Below are 16,928 nucleotides of genomic sequence, written 5' to 3' on the forward strand. Positions count from 1 at the left end.
TATTTCTTGCATTTTGAGGGGCAAGATAGGCATTCCTATTCAACGGTGTCGCATCGACACAAATACACAAAGGGTTCCAGCTTAATTGTTTTTTGGGGCGACCTCCCTCCCCCCAATTTTTTTTCAGAGGGGTGGCCCCCTGCCCCCGGTGCCGCCGCCACTGGAATTAAGGCAAGTTAGTGTAACTTAGGGTTAGTAAATGGGGAAAGTATGGTACAATTTATACTCTTATACCTTCCCATTCACTAACCCTAAGCTTCGCAAACATTTCCATGTTAAGTCACAGGATATTCAACTTTTATTTAATTAAACTTCTATTTTCAATTGCACTGTAACTGAGTTTAATTAAACTCCAATTAAAGCGCAACCCTGTATAGGTCGCGTTTTAATCCAAACATAACGCAACTATATTAAAAGTTATTCCAATGTGTGCCGTTACAACGATATAGGAGACGTATACGTGCGTGTTACTCTAATATTTATTCAGATTACTACTACGTTACAGTTCCGTTATGCAAATGATATGTTCAGTCTAAAATGCATGCAACATGTGTTGTGTGATAACATTATTTGTATCAATGTCGGCGGCGTTGTCAGAATGGCAGCAATCTGCAAAATACAATACATTCAAATGATTACGTAACATACGTTTTTGAACTGCTTTCACAAGGTCACCATTGAGTAAAGAGGATATAAACCACATGCCGAAATATGCACTTATGAATTGGCGACACGTCATTGATAGTCTCCTTGGTATCAAGGTGTATTTGTCAATGGAGTAATGCACGGAAAACATGGATTTATTTCAAACATGCATGCGCCAACTAAGTTCGACCACTGAGCATATTGTATTATGTCATGATGTCAAAAACAATCTGCCCCCTATATGCGTTACTATAATTTGTTCCTCGGATTAAATTAAAGACTCATTTCACTTCGAGATATAAAACATGAACAGCATCGGCTCTAAACCCCGAATCTGGCACGTGGCGTTATAACAAATACACATCAAGTTGAATTTGTGATGTGTTCTCGAGTTTAGCTGTTTTTCAGTAGCCTTTCGGCCGGCGTTCCACTTCCAAACAACATAGAACGATATCAAGAAGTACTGCCCCTGAGATGGTAAAGTCGGTTGATCGCCAAATATGGACGATCGCAACATTATACATTCTCCAGTGTCAGTAAACTTGAAATCAATCAGTATGAGGTATTTATTTGAAATAAATCCTCTGTTCATATAGAACAAAATGTAATTAGCGTTAATGCTTTGACAATAATATTTTGTGGCGCTCGATAAAACTACGCATGTGAAGTTAATTGATGAATGTATTGTTTCTAAACGTCGCGAATGTAACAATCTCTTCACGCATACCTCGTTTTCCAAGGAACTGTAAATAGGAGTTGACAGGTCACTCATCGGGAATCCATACATCATTGCACATGTCATGAGAACAACAACTGATATCCTAGAGAAATCAATTAGACACTATGATATTTCATGAGAATTTGAATATATATGGTTTTCTGGTGCGCGTTATACACTCGAAAACAGTACACTGAAACCTATAAAAGGATATGAGTTAGACAAAATGGTGGGTTTGATGAAATAGTCGGACAAAATATTATGTGACACTAAAACTCTCAAATAACCGTCTTTTGCTACAATGTGCTCATTAGTGCTACACCTATCGAGACGAGTACTGTTTGAATGAGGAAACGTGGAATCAGAGGGAAATACAAATATTTAATGGACAGAAATGACCAGTTACTGAGCTGGACATGAGATATTGGGATAACAAATAACCTCACAGAGAAAAAATAACTAATGACGAAATAATAATCTTGTCTGAAGCTTAACGGCGCCATGGAGTATGGGTTGTGATACGAATAAATGATAACAATGAAATACCTACTGCTAGCATAGGCTCGTTGCAAAGTTGTTCGACCTGACGCTCATTCATACATCCCAGGTACGTGTTACGCGGAGATCCCCCTGTGCCACTCATGACGCATGCGCCGAAAATGGTACAGGTGTCTTCGTTCCCGCATTTAGGATGGCACTTACAAGTGACATCGGATGGCTCGATCACTGGCACGGGTTCTATAACAATAAAGTCAATTGCTGAGAATTATAATAGCATACTCAAAGCTAACCAGTAATCTGTAAATGTTTTTTTTTAAAGGACGACATTTCAAATTATTCTTAATAGCATCCACTGATTCACATTGCTATTATTCCATATTATATTATAGCATTGTCAATACCAGCAATTTTATGACGTCATTGCCACAGATTATTCGCGATAATGTATTGCATTATTGAGCATCAAGGCCCTGTACCATGCATAGGAATATAATGTTGAGTTCCCAAAAAAATAAAGAGACGGGCATTTGATAATGAGGGAAATTATGGGGTGAAAACGATTAAAAACAAAACTGAAAATGAATAACTCTGAGCTAATTATGTGTTCTTAGTTTACATGAAAAATGTCATTACCGCCATAACGACAAACACAAATCGTCGTCTGGCCAATCCCAAACTTCGCGAGAAACACCCGGTACCGACGTCGAACGCGTAATTAAACGTAGCACACCAAAGGCAAACACGATGGCTCGTTTTATCGACAGTTTTGTATCGATGTCGACGAATTACAGTTAATGTGTTCGAAAATGCAAGAAATGAAAAAAATACTTCACAGCAGACTGAATGGGAAGTATGTGTTACGTCACAAATTTTGAAGGCCTTCCTGTCGTTGAGCTAGCCGACTTGCTGCGGGAATTTTACGCTTCAGCTCGCAAGCTAGCTACGGTTCCTTAGCTCTTTGGTGCGATCTACAATCGCGATCTACAATTTCGCCTTAACAATTTCATTTAGACGTCTTGTTTTTAATTTTGTTGTTGTATTTCGAGCCGTTCAGAGTCAGTCACATAAATGATGCGATCGGCAACATAGGGCTATGATTCCCCAGCTGCTCGTCGCTGTCTGGTTTTACGAGCTTCAAACCATCTACACATCACTGGTCTTCCCGAACATCGCAAAATTAAGGATAGGGAGTTCCAAGTTCGTCTATTCTGTTTTGTATATGTGTTATGTTGAAATGACCGCTGCACACTGTATTGTGCTTGTGTGTGTGAATGGGAATCGTTGCGTGAACGCGTTGACGTTAAATACAGTATACAGATTACAAGGCCCATATATTGTAGACGCGATTCTGTTTTAGTATGTTTTCGGTCGTTTTTTTCCAAATTATCTTAGTTTTAACGTGTGAAAATTCACTGGCATTGTCAATGCAAATGTACTCTCCGGTGGCAAAATGTGACCATTATCTAGAGCGTAGATTACACATACATGTTTTGGAAGTAAATAAATGCACTGTGGAGTTTTAATTTTAAGTATTAATTAACTATGCATGTTAGTCAATCATGCATATAAATGCATAAAAAAGAAAGTGACTCACTCGCTGGATATTGGGTAGTATTTGAAATGTTGCACTGTAGTATGAATGATTATAGTATAACTGATATACATAGAGGAGTGGCCAGGTTATTTATATATACTTTGAGATGTCCTAAACAAAAGTATCTCTGTTTATGCGAATTCAGCTCGAGTAGATTATCTGTCAATCGATTATGGAGAAGATGAATGTGAATGGAAATTTAGAATGTCAACGATTACGCGACACGCAAAGAACTATGGGAGTGGTAGATTATACAATGCAGTCAGTGGCGGATCCAGCAAAATGTATTGGGGGGGTCCAAGCTACGCTTAAGATATACGGAGCGTAAATCGCAGAGAAGCTATGCGTAATCCAGATGATACGAATCGTCATGCGTTTGGGGGGGGCATGGCCCCCCTTTTCCCTCTCTGGATCCGCCATTGAATGCAGTACAGATAAGAATTGAAGAAGTCACCGAAATGTGACGAGCTCGGGCTCAACTTAGTTCAATGAATGAAATTGACAATAGATAATAATATAACTTTTCAGCTACAGGTACAAATCCCACAATTCATATACTAGAACAATATGTGCAAAATACAAATCATTACTTGAATTTTGTACGAATATATTGATATCTCAAGTTAAAACTAAATACGAGGTTGTCTGTTTCTACTGATTCAAATTCATATTCCTATATATGTTTTTTCATGATTTAATTTCGAGCTAGAGTTTCAGGATGATATTACTGTAACACTTGCTTGCCTATAATAATAACTAATAATAGTTACAAATCATTAAGCTGACATTTTGATTTACAGTCATTGTTATAAAATTTAAAAAACGTGTTTAACAACGGCGTATTTTTTTAATTACGTTATGTGTACTTACTTTTGTATTTTGATCTTACAGTAAGTATTATTCACATTGTCCTTCAGAAATATTCATTCGCGCCAAATACAATATAGTTTGTTGTTTTTTAAACTTATATAACTTCCATTATTCAGTCACGAAGGTATTTTTTTTAGTTTTTTTATTTGTTTATTTTTGAATTTGTTGCCTAAATAAAACCTATGTTTATTTGTACATCTGTCTACTTCACAACATGGTCATTGTGAAACACTTGTATTAAAGAATGTGAGCTGATTTGCGTTGTAAAATGGCCGTGAGGTGAGCCGAAATACAACCATTCAAATCAAAAGGCAAATAGCTTATAAATAGTTTTAACAATAAATTACTAAACGGCTATTGACTTGCCCTTCCTGTTAATTTGACGAATGCGTACGTAAACTTACAACTCGGCGACGTAAATAATGTTGGTGGCACATGAAAGGGCGTAACACGAGGAACATAAATCACACTTACCGGGAAAACTCCCAGCTGATACACGTTGCATCAGCACCAGCAAAACCAACGTTGACAGGTACAATGTTTGCATTGTTGATTGTATCAATACAGAGACGATAATGAAGAAAAATGGGATTATGGTGACATATTAATAGCATATGAAATGCAAAATTTAATTGAGGTATATTAAACTATCATAGTCATATTCCGGTATAATAAACAATTTGATGTATTTTTAATTATTTTAATTACGGTATCAATTATTATTTTCACTTCTCACTTTAATGATGATTTATCGATCAATTTTATTGGAACCCCTTAATAGTAATTATAACTACGATAGCAGTCAGGCCTCCTAATCTTAATCTTATTTATATTGTAAAAATATAATTATAAAACTATACGCCAACCAACATATATATGTTTTAGATTAGTTTAATGTATGTTTAACATACTTAACATATAGGGTCACATTCATATCTCATATTTTTCATTTTTTTTTGGAGTTTTAATTGTCAGAATCTGCATGAGTTAGTCCATGAAGAATATAAATGCTGACACATTCACTTTCTTTGATTAAATATAGAACCACTGGATTCCAATCATTTAGTGATAGTAACAAAACTTATGGTTTGTACAATCATCATAATAAGTGTATTATATGCAAATTAAGCTCAGTCATAGAAATAACTTAACACATTTTGGCTTCTCGAATGTCTATGGCATATGGTAATTGCCAGAGTTATTTTTTGAAAAAAAAATGAAATTTAGTTCCAAGGTCTGATATTTTGCAGTCTGTTTTCTTGATTTGATTTTGTTTCACGGTCGAATATTGTCAAACGTAATTTGTAATATGCAGCTTAGTCTTTAATAACATTCACCAATTTAGTGAAATGTTCTTTGGTTATCATATATAATGAAATGTTAAATTAAATCCCCTAATTAACACATTGCATGTAATCCATACTCAGCTGACTGATAAACATCACTTGAATGTGATTAAAAAATCAATTTCATTGAAATTAAAACAATTAAAATCTCCTTAGGGTAAGGTAACCATGCATCATTCCCATTCTTTAATTTCCCTCTAAATTGCACTCCAGTCCAGTTATTATTCAAGGCATGCCACCCTGTCACACAAAGACCCCCACCCCATGGCCACATATGAGTGTCCGACAGGGGACATCATTCGTAAAGTGGTGTACAGAAAATATTCCATGCATGTTCATCAGGGTGTAGCTTAATAGTTCAAACATTCCACTATCCTGGGAATGATAGGTCGTGTGTGACTGTGTGACTGTTTGATGTCGGTAAACTAACATATCTTCTTTATCATGTTTGACTTGTATAGTTTCATCCTCGGACGGAGACAATCATTTGAGAGAAACTAAAATGCGACATGAAATAAAGCATGATGTAATGATTCAATCAATGTTCAATTGCTGAGATAAAAATATGTTGCATATATATATATATATATATGTATGTATAGTGAACTGTGAGTCAATTGCTGAGTAAGTTAACAAAGTCGAGCAATATGAGAAGTGTGTGTGGTGTCTGACCAGTCACGCTATAATGATTACATGTCTGACTCCAACATGATGGAGAAAACACATCTTAATACAAGTATACGTTATCATGTTAAAAGTAAAAAGTCTGACCAGTGTAAGCTGTGTGGGTAATTTGCGTCGAGTGTAATCTTCTAAGGAAAACTGTACATCTAAAATACCTGATATCAGTAGCAGTTTGTTCCAGCAATGAGGCACATATTTGTGGCATAGTTCCCTAACCATGACTTGATATGCAATGTTTAAACACTAACAAATATACCAGTATAACCCCTAATCTAAAAGAAAAATTATTTTAAACATTGAATATTAATGTTCATGAATTTATTTGTTATTTGAGAGATGTTAATTATATTTATTTTCCTCCCAAAACAATGTCTGAAAGTTGTTTTTCGTACAAAGTATGCGTTAGAAATGTTTATGATGATAGAAAATATATATGATAATGTATATTATCAAAAATATTCACGTGATACTGCTCAAGTCACTAATTATTAAGATCGAAGATCGATTGTTTGTTGAAGCTGTTCGAAACACGCTACGATGCCAAGACATCCTGATATTGTGTAACCGATTCCAAGTTATAAACAACACAACAATTGCATGTTCTTAAAAAATATGTGTTTCGCCATATTTGAATGTATTTATGAATGTTCTTCCTCCCGATTTTCTATATGATACCACCATGAAAGCATTACAAACATAGTTAATGGGCCCTCAATACCCCCCCCTCTCTGATACATGTATTTTGAATTTAATTGATATATATATTTAAAAAAATAACACTTATACATTGATAAATATACATATAAATGGCGCATAAATATTCATTACAGACGTATTACGAACATGTAAACACACAACACGGGAACAGCGACAAATATGGCTCGCTATTGTAAGCATAAGGCTGGACACAAATCATATATTTTATAGACTTGAGGATATATTCATGAAACCTCAATATCGCAGCAGCCAACTAGACCTTAGTAGGATCCTAAAATGCCTAGTAGCCAACTTAGAAATTGTCAACTAAATTGTAATACTTGAAACTTTGCTAAGCACCTTTCTAAATAGTTACATACTAGAAGAATGTAGCTCTATACTAAATAGTTACACGCTTAAATTTATTTCAGACAGGCATGCCTGGTTATTTCGACAGTGGTTAATGATCTCCTCACTCCATGTGTTTCTGATGTCGTAATAACTAGAGAATTGCACGTTATGTACACATGCCCCTCTTTCTCTTTGTTTACTCATACATATAACGTTAATTATTGTGATCGTTAATAATCAACCTAATTGGACAAGCACTAACAAGTGGTGCATACATTTGAAATATAGTCAATTTTACGTTTCAACATTTCGCATATTTGCATTTCTGGCATTGCGCATGCGTGAACAGTAACACAATTTCATGTACGTCTTCTAATCACGAAAATATAATAAGTAAGTTGTATATTCCTTAAAGAGAGTGAAATACGAAATATCTGAAACCACGTGGTATATTTATCGAAATTCATGTTCTTAAATTATATATTACTTGAAGAGAGTGTCTAATAAACAAAATAAATTATGAAAATGTATTTATCCGGGGAATTCTGAAACATTAAAGATTGTCAAGGAGACCGCAATCATCAAGCATAAATAAATAAAACCCGGGAAACAATAAACTCTGCCAATACATCACGGAAAAGGCATCAGCATTTCCTGCCATATGTTGATGCAAAATATGCGATATTCTAAAACAGTGTACATTTTAGCATGTCGATAGAATACGATAAAAAGATAGGCAGCTGCTTCCGGTTCAAAAACTTGTTCTTATCACGCATATCATGTTTCAGTTGGGAAGCAAGGTAATGGAGTCACAGGGGAATATTCAAACGAAAAACCGTACGTTGGATCAATCGCAAATTTAAAATTTGGTTATTATTTTTTGGATATCGGGCTACCTAATGGAAGCCTCATACATCTCCGCGATTTTGATAAACACATGTTTTTTTATGCAGCAAATGGCAAAGCATCACCGGACAATATATATTGGTTAAATCGTGGCGTCGTCTTCAAACAAAGTCTTAACTGTTTTTATGTTTGTGTGTTAAAGTGTGTTTGCAAACTGGTTTATTCAAAGACATATAACTGACCCTGTATTTAGCGCATTTGATATTAAAATTATATATGACAAAGTTTAAGTTACCTCGAAGAAGCTGAAATTTAGGTAATCCAAAAAATGGGATAAATTCCCAAACGTAGATCTTCAATAGAAAATCGTATAGAGACATTTTATAAACAACACAAAACACAACTGACAAAAGATGTCAACGGAATCAACAAAACAACTGACAAGTACACTGCACTACATAGTCAATATGTTGTACAAAAAGTGATGTCAGGTGTCTCGAAAAGCGTGATACCACTCTGCTCCACATGTGCCTCCCGCTCATATATCAATATGATTTATGGCCGACGGGTACAGCACGGTATATAGTTGAACGACAAACAATTCACAAAACAAACCACCTGCCAAATCAGTAATTGCCAATTGCTATGACCTTGGATATATTCATTTTGTAAGTGACCTACATAAATATATTAAATTTTAAGTTAAACGACCAAGTGAAGTTTAGCGCATATGTAACACATGGATCACTTATAAATCGTCGGTATTTGCGGAATACACATGGGTACATTATTTGAATGAAATCGACTCATCTCTGATAAAACAAATCTGATTTGCATATGCAAATTAACGTAATCATGAGAAGTTATAATCCATGCTACGAGAGCTGTCCGCGTAATTAAGATCAATTGCCGTTTTTTTTTTATTTTGGATTTGTTTTTGCTTAATTTCCGATGGCGCCCTAAAACATGTCTTAATTATGATTTCGAACAAATCGGTTATCAATCTCTATTTTATTTCTAGTTTCCGCTATAACTATCAACTCATATCTTATTAGCAGTAAGTAAATATGCGCAAAATAAGTTGATGTAATTTATTAACTTTATTTTGAATGCTAGCGCACCTTACCAGCCTTATGTTCCACTGGGGATAGAGAGGAAACGTGAAACAGACATCTCTCTAAAAAGTATAACGATGAATACACAAGGGAAATTGAAATGTAACTGGTACAAGGAATATTGTTATAAATAAACCAAGTAATCAAGGTCACAGTTTAGTGATAATTAAACTAGAACTAATCAAAGCTGAGATAATTTATTACTATAACATTTACAACGATGGTCGCACAGTGCGTATAACAAATTACTGCAATAAAACATATGCATTCCACGTTTCAGTCTATGATGGTTCTCGTTTTCTAAAACACGCAACCTCTCTAATACCTATGATATAATGATATTTTGAAAATAAGTTCGACACCCTCCCCTTCCCTTGAGTCGTCTGTGTGTTGATGATGTCACAATTTAAAATAACGTTTCTATTATATAATGTGAATTATTAGTTTTTTTACGTCGTACGAATTAATTGTAAAAGTCACGTATCAGGTATTTCATTTTGCCTCGTAAAAACGCGTTAATTACATGCCGTAAATTGGATATGACTTGTTAATGGTTAAATCTTGCCGCATTTTGCTTATTGCCATCGCTCGAGGTGTTTGTACTGCTAAACGTGAACTATGAATATGCTCGGATGTACAGTGTTGGCTTTGTTTCTGCTGTTGGCTACAGGGAAGGCGTCGAAGACGGGTAGGTTAATTCGAGATATCTTGTACGTGGTTTAGTCAAATTGTTGAAATTATTGGTAAATGTATTGTGAATTGTCGGTTGCTATTTTGTTACAGTGGTTTTCCCACTGATACGGCACAAGTATGCGTGAAGCCACAAATTTACAAAGCACAAACATTTTATTTAGCGTGCTGATACGATATTTTTCATAAAAATTAAAATAAATGACTTAAGTTTGCTATTAAGTTAGATTATTTGTATTGTTGCTTATTTACGCTTAATATTTCACACGCCATTTGGACCCGTCTTGTCGCTGCGGTCTGCTTACATAGACTAACGCATCGGTCGTGAGTTTGAATGTGGTCTAGCGTGTTTATCTGTTCGTAATTTATATTATATCTGAATGATGAACTAATGTATGTAGAATGCAATTTGTTATTAAAGTCATTATTTTTATTATTGATATGTGTAGATGCTACCGTGACCGGGGATGCGTTAAACGAGCAGTCCGAGATAACGTGCAAATGTAACCCGCCCTGCAAAGGACGTGATACGTGTGTTACCCTCGGTGCTTGTTACGCGGTAAGCTCTCCTTGGATGAACGCCTCTTATCTTGGGTGTGTAAGAGAAGATGCCGCCAATCAAACGTGCGGCAAGTCGCGTCCTAGGGTAAGTATGGCCGGCAACATGGAGATAGTACGTGGGAATAGGCTATGGGAGACGGATTAAAAAATATTCCACTGTTGACTCCTAACGTCAATCGGGAATACTATACTGTGTTACAACTGTTAAACGCTGCTCGCGTTCTCTGTCGTAGGATAACCAATCCAACGGTTGCGTCATCGTTCTTCACTGAATAGCGATCATTTCGCCAATGAGAGCAAAGTGACGTTGTATGTGTATATAATCACATTTTATAAATACATTGTTATTTGCTGTGTTTTCACAGGGTCCTAAATGTTGTACCAGTGATCTTTGCAATGATGTGGACACCAAAGACGCCAGTTCCGAGGTCGCTCCTGACATGGATTTACCGGTAGGATCGTCGTCTGACTACTGAATACAGTACGCCTCAGCAGGTCCACTGGTCGCGAGATTAATTTTTTTCACAAGATATGGGTATATGTATTTAAAATTATTACAGTGACAATAATTATTTATGTAAATGTTGTATAGTGTATTTTGCCATTCATTGCATCGGTGTGTTATGTGATGCGACACGTACATTCAGCATGTATTGTTTGATATTGTATGTAATAATAGAAACTTACAACATAATATTATCTATCGTTGTTTTGATAGAAAACATCGCAGATCATACAGGTTATTCGAAGCGTGATGTTTTCATTATCCCTACTAGTTCGAATATAAACTCGTACGAAAGGGAGCATAATGACAATTTGGAGAAACCTTATTTTCGATCTCAAAAATGTTTTATTTTGGGGACTTATATTTATTTATATATATATGAATGGGCCATGCTTTACTTTTTGTCCGTCTGTGTATTAATATAAGCATACAATTTTCTTAAAACAAGTTATAGTTTAATAATAGAATAATCTCTCAATGTATCAACAATTAGAAAATTCGTTAAATTGTTGTTAAAGTGTATTAATCCTTGATCGAACGAATATTGTTATGTTTACAGAACCAAAACACTTTAATTTCGTTTAAATTGAGTCATGCCGTGTTATTGTTATCAAGATGTGATGTCACAATCATCAAACATCAAAAATATTCAAAATTAAACTTGACTTTCTACTATATATAACACTGAGAATATTGTAACCTTTTACACAGTTTTTTCCTTTGTTTTTATTTTAAATTCCGTTTCAGCGACGACGAGGTCACAGTAATAATCTCGTGAAGGAGGGGTGATATCAGCAATGATTGTTGAGGGCGCTTGCTTGTTAACATGAATGAGCAGATTGAGATGTTTAACTCTGTGGGAAGTTTCCGTAATCATTATATGGTGTATTCCTTCGCGTTAAAACGACCATTCAAAATATTACTCAATGCTGCAATACGCTTTCTAATACCATTGTGTATAAGATTGCGTACGTGCTGTACGCATCATAAATATTCCACGACCACTATTAATAAGTCTTAGGTGGTAACTCTATATACTATATGAATGATATATCGGAATGACTATCATCCGTATTCGGTTCGTAGATGTATCCTTAATCGACTCGGACTGTGTGCACGTACAGCCTACTATGTGAAATTAGTCATTTTTGTGACGTGATAAAGTGACGTCATAAAGATCTCATATGCACAATATGTTTTTAATTTTAAAGATTAATTTTTTGCTACTTTAGTATATGTTTTCATCGATACGAATTGGCATTTTAAATTGAACAATTTGAAAGAAACAAATACTGGTACATGATCTGTGGATGTAAATACAAATTACAGATAAATAATATTGAGAATACAAATATCACGTATGGGGAATCGTTCTAACCACTCTTATATTCGGGAACACTTTCTCAGAACATGAACAAAACAATTTTAGGAGTTATCGACAATACAGTGTGACGTAGGTACTGTTAGGGGAGAGTGATTCACAAATGGCATAACTGAACTTGAGAGCCGATATGACAAGTTCATGATGTCAGCGATTGAACTGTCAAATGAAATATCAATAATTTGCGTACTATCAATGGCATGTTTCGTTGACATGTGACACGGAGTGCCGGGAAATTACAAGTGTTAATAATTGTATTAAAATGCATATTCGTGTTTATGCTAATTAGATACTGGTAATGGACCACTCATTGTTGAACACGAACTCGGAGGTCAAACTACGTGGTCGTTTTGTCTTCTACAGACTCTTCGCAGTGTGTGTCTTTTCGAACTTGCCCCAGTTGCTTAGATAGTGGCCCCCGTGGCAGAGTCCCGTCAAGAGTTCTATAAGCAAATAACAACATATAGAACGTCTAGCAAATTGATCCCGGGCTTGATCATTCTTGACGTCACATCACGATGCGAAGAGCTGTACTCTCGTACTGAATAGCCATCGTGGGGCAGTACCGGTTGTGTCGTCATTACCCGTTTTCACCGCGTCTCCCTATCACTTATTAAGCGTTGTTCCTTTCCGAACTTATCACCAATGAAAGAACATCGTAAATCGTGTGGCAGGTAAAGCTAGGATGACGGTACCCCGGTACATTGAGGTTGTTGCCTTATAAATAATAAAGCGTTCCGCATCTGCGGCACTTATCTGGTCATTACTGTCAACATTAATCATATTATTCAAAAACTGTGTTTGCATAGTTACTTTATGTTCAACGCGATGCCTGAAATAACGCATTCATCTAATGCACGACATACAGCTACTTCGCCACTGTGCGAGAAGTCGACAGATTCCTACTCCGATAATTCCATCAGTCAATTACAATATCGAAGATATTACATAATTTAAGCAGAACCACGGTCCTGCGGCGACACCAACATTCCCTTCGTCATGATGTCATCCCTGGAATAAAGCATTTATCGTGATTTGAAGATTATCGAATGGTACAGATAGCAGTGTAAGCTTAGTGGATAACGTGGTCTGGTACGATGCCGCCATGTGTATTAAGATTTGTAGAGATATACGTCGTATCTGAGTCGAACATTGCTCTGATTACAAGATCAAGTATTAATGGAGAAATGTGGGTGACGCCAACTTATCTGTATATCACTTTTTTCATCTAGAAAGTTTGTTTGTTTTTTTTCTGTACGGAGGTGACAATGATCATACATACAATACAAATACATGTAGTGTAAATAATTTCGGTGTATATTTTTTTTAAAATATTTGAACACACGTACACACGTCGTGGAATACTCCACATCCGTCTTTATTTGATGTTTTACATAACAATAACACAGTGAATATATTGTTTTGTTGCTATGGCAATATATAATGTATGGCATATAAAGCATTTTTTCTTCGCCAATTTGTTTGAAATTTTCGCACATGCCTCTTGCTAACTCTTACAGAATTGCTATTTAGTCTCAAATATTGGATGACGTTTTTGGAATAAAAGAAACCGCGCTTCCAAAGACAAAAATATGGTCATTTATACAATAATTTTGAAATCGATTTAGTGCGCACTTTATAGATTTTTTAAGTGAGAAATAGACATTTTTAGCATAAAATATTTATTCGAAAATAAATATATTTCAGATGTTTAAATTGCAGTGCTAACAGAACATACAAAACACGTAGATGGTAATGTGTTCTTTAAGAAGATTTGCAAATAAACGTAGGTGTCATTTAAAAATTAAAAATAAATCTTTTGAATACAAAACAAATATCACACGCTTATAGATCAATACATTGTTTTTTTTAAATACATGAGTTGAAATCTGATATTGGTCCATATATTTGTATTCTGTATAATTAGATGACTGTCGAAACTATACATTAAAACACGACGATGCGGATATGTTAATATGTCTCTGAAGGTAAATGTACTCAGTGAAGTACAAGTAGCCTGATCAAGGTCATTGGCGTTATAAGTGCTGTCTCATCATATATGCTTGTCTTAGTGCATTACCATCAAGCGCTACGTATGCAAAGTGTGGTATTCTCGTTCAAATATTAACCGTGACATTTTCCCTGTCTTCTCTAATTTTCGCGAGGAACAAACCTAGTTTTTACAAGACATATAACAGTATTTTTAATGTTGTATCTCAACACTCAACGAGAGATATGATTATACATTATATGTAGTTGGGGATATTTTGCTAATATCAAGCCATATATTGAGTGAATACTACGTTGCTGTTTTTTTTATTCCTATTTGAACAGTACAGTGCCATTTACGCGTAATCATTTGGCACTAAATATTATATGGAACAAGGCTTACGGTTTAAAGTAAGTTTTGTAAACATTTCTTATAAAGTTTTTTTTTTTGTAAATCCTGACCACTTTCTTGAAATAACTCTAATTTGGGCTGTGTTCAAGTAAATAAAGTGATGAGACACTTTAATTAAATCACTGGTACACATATGACTGGCGCGATCAGGCTTTTAGGTTTAGCATGCGCCATCTTTGATTTGGGTGATAATAACACTGCGTCCCGTCAAAAACCTGCATATATTGTGTTTTATTTATTTTTTTCGGCATCTAAGATTACACTTCTTAATGCATAATCTATTTAAGGTGAGTTGGAAAGATACAATAGGCGTGCGAACAGAAATATTTTATCATCAATCTTATATGACGTCCCTGGACGTCAGATAAAATTACGCATCTGCGACATTACGTGTTAAGTCACGTGACCTGAGAATGGTCAATGCACTTTAAGATTATACGCTTTAAAATATAGATCAACATGATCTGAAAACCCGGTGCCCACATTTCATAATCGTGATGGGGCTTTTTTTATAACTATCTAAAAGCCGTAGTTATTCTGGATTAATTGAAAATGAATTTGTTATGTGGGTGGCTACGTCACGTGAGCTTATGAGTGATTAGCCCGCACTACGTCACATGGTTGACATCACACACAAACGAATATGTGCCAACGGATTAATATGGAGACCAGACTCTCCATGCCTCATCTAACACTCGAACATGCTATGTTTCTCGGGTGATTTCAAGCAATTTGTATTTTGTGATTTCTGATAGAGATAGAGCCGTGATGTTGAATCTAGCAAGTACACCATGCCAATGCATTCTATAAACGACAAAGTTAGTTTGACACCAATAATGAATTCATAGGAAAGTGGTCCCATGCGACAGCGGTATATAATACGTGCAAAATACACATTGTTTGTTAACGTACAAGCCTATTCATAAATTAAAAAAACGCAGAATTTATTCATGTTGCTATAAATTGTACTCAAGGGCAATATAAGGAAATTGACTTTAAAAAGGTTAGGGGCACCAGCCTTATTTTCGAGAAATTGATAGTGGAAAGTCGCCATTTTTTGTCGCACTATTATAACACTTTTACCATAGGTTCCTATGACAGAGATATTATGCAATATCTCAAAATCTAGCCTGGTGACATAGGCTGAAAAAATTATATATTGTTAAAGATACTTTTTGTTGTTCTGAATTATTTAAAAAATCTAGGGTTTAAAAAGTGTCAAAAAATACTTTTTTTCTTTAACACTGTGTTCTATGGAATTGTTCTAAAAATAGCAATTTTCAAGAAATGTTAGGGCACATTTCTCAAAACGTTTAACAGTAACACACAAAATAATGCTATTTCATTGTACCATGGGACATTAGCTTCGTGATTGTACATAATAAACGAATGAACATTGTCATGCGATTTATGACCAATTTTGTCAACAATTATGACTAGGCTTCTACCTTAACACGGAATTTGAACGCGTGCTGCATGACAACCACCATCATCTAATAAACTTTGAGACTACGTCACTTCCGTCTCCAATTAAAAATTACCATAAACAATGGTCATAAGCCGCACTTCTCCCAATTGCCCCACTATTAACTAACCGGTAAAGAAGAAGACATGCCGCCAATGTAATTATATTGACATGGGAAATTATCGTTATTAAAAGGGTTGCTTGTTTTAATAGCGTATAGAAAATCTCAGCTGGCTGTGATCATTGGGAAATAGTTCTCCATTAATGTTTAATGTCAGAACTATTTTTATTATCGCCGCCATTACCGAATATCCGCGTTGGGGCCTAGGACATGCCACACGCCCACGGGTTTTGGCGGTGGGTAAACTGTTAATAGACAAAGCACGCCCTCTGAGAGTAATCAATATCGACGACTGCGACTTTAGGCACATTCCCCTCAAGTACAAGTGGATAGATAATATTGTAGGATTCATTGGCGCACCAAGGCTTCGTGATGTCCTACCGATTACATATTTAAAATGAGTATGAGATCCTGCGGATTGATCTGATGTTTTCAAAA

The 16,928-nt window shown here is 35.4% G+C and overlaps 2 protein-coding genes across 2 annotated transcripts; one reads left to right on the forward strand and one right to left on the reverse strand.

The window, feature by feature from the left end:
* Positions 1 to 461: 461 nt before the first annotated feature.
* Positions 462 to 4,943, reverse strand: LOC102805175 (uncharacterized). Its single transcript, XM_078012842.2, has 4 exons — positions 4,803 to 4,943; positions 1,914 to 2,101; positions 1,373 to 1,466; positions 462 to 609 (listed from the first exon to the last, which is right to left on the reverse strand). The coding sequence occupies exons 1-3, from the start codon at positions 4,873 to 4,875 to the stop codon at positions 1,410 to 1,412; spliced, it is 318 nt and encodes a 105-aa protein (XP_077868968.2). The 5' UTR covers positions 4,876 to 4,943; the 3' UTR covers positions 462 to 609; positions 1,373 to 1,409.
* A 4,992-nt stretch (positions 4,944 to 9,935) lies between these two features.
* LOC100371659 (uncharacterized) lies at positions 9,936 to 11,311 on the forward strand. Its single transcript, XM_002731345.3, has 3 exons — positions 9,936 to 10,054; positions 10,506 to 10,702; positions 10,983 to 11,311. Exons 1-3 carry the CDS (start codon positions 9,985 to 9,987, stop codon positions 11,091 to 11,093), a joined length of 378 nt encoding a protein of 125 aa, XP_002731391.1. The 5' UTR covers positions 9,936 to 9,984; the 3' UTR covers positions 11,094 to 11,311.
* The last annotated feature ends 5,617 nt before the right edge of the window (positions 11,312 to 16,928 follow it).

The sequence above is a fragment of the Saccoglossus kowalevskii genome, chromosome 8 (genome assembly GCF_978046115.1).
Source record: "Saccoglossus kowalevskii chromosome 8, keSacKowa6.1, whole genome shotgun sequence".
Lineage (NCBI taxonomy): Eukaryota > Metazoa > Hemichordata > Enteropneusta > Harrimaniidae > Saccoglossus > Saccoglossus kowalevskii.

Excerpts from the sequence above, each read along its gene's own strand:
- LOC102805175 (XM_078012842.2), bottom strand. The coding sequence starts at position 4,875 with ATGCAAACATTGTACCTGTCAACGTTGGTTTTGCTGGTGCTGATGCAA. Across the intron at positions 2,102-4,802 it reads ATCAGCTGGGAGTTTTCCCG|AACCCGTGCCAGTGATCGAG; the intron begins GTAAGTGTGATT and ends TTATTGTTATAG. Across the intron at positions 1,467-1,913 it reads GCAACGAGCCTATGCTAGCA|GATATCAGTTGTTGTTCTCA; the intron begins GTAGGTATTTCA and ends TGATTTCTCTAG.
- LOC100371659 (XM_002731345.3), top strand. The coding sequence starts at position 9,985 with ATGAATATGCTCGGATGTACAGTGTTGGCTTTGTTTCTGCTGTTGGCT. Across the intron at positions 10,055-10,505 it reads AGGGAAGGCGTCGAAGACGG|ATGCTACCGTGACCGGGGAT; the intron begins GTAGGTTAATTC and ends TGATATGTGTAG. Across the intron at positions 10,703-10,982 it reads GCGGCAAGTCGCGTCCTAGG|GGTCCTAAATGTTGTACCAG; the intron begins GTAAGTATGGCC and ends GTGTTTTCACAG.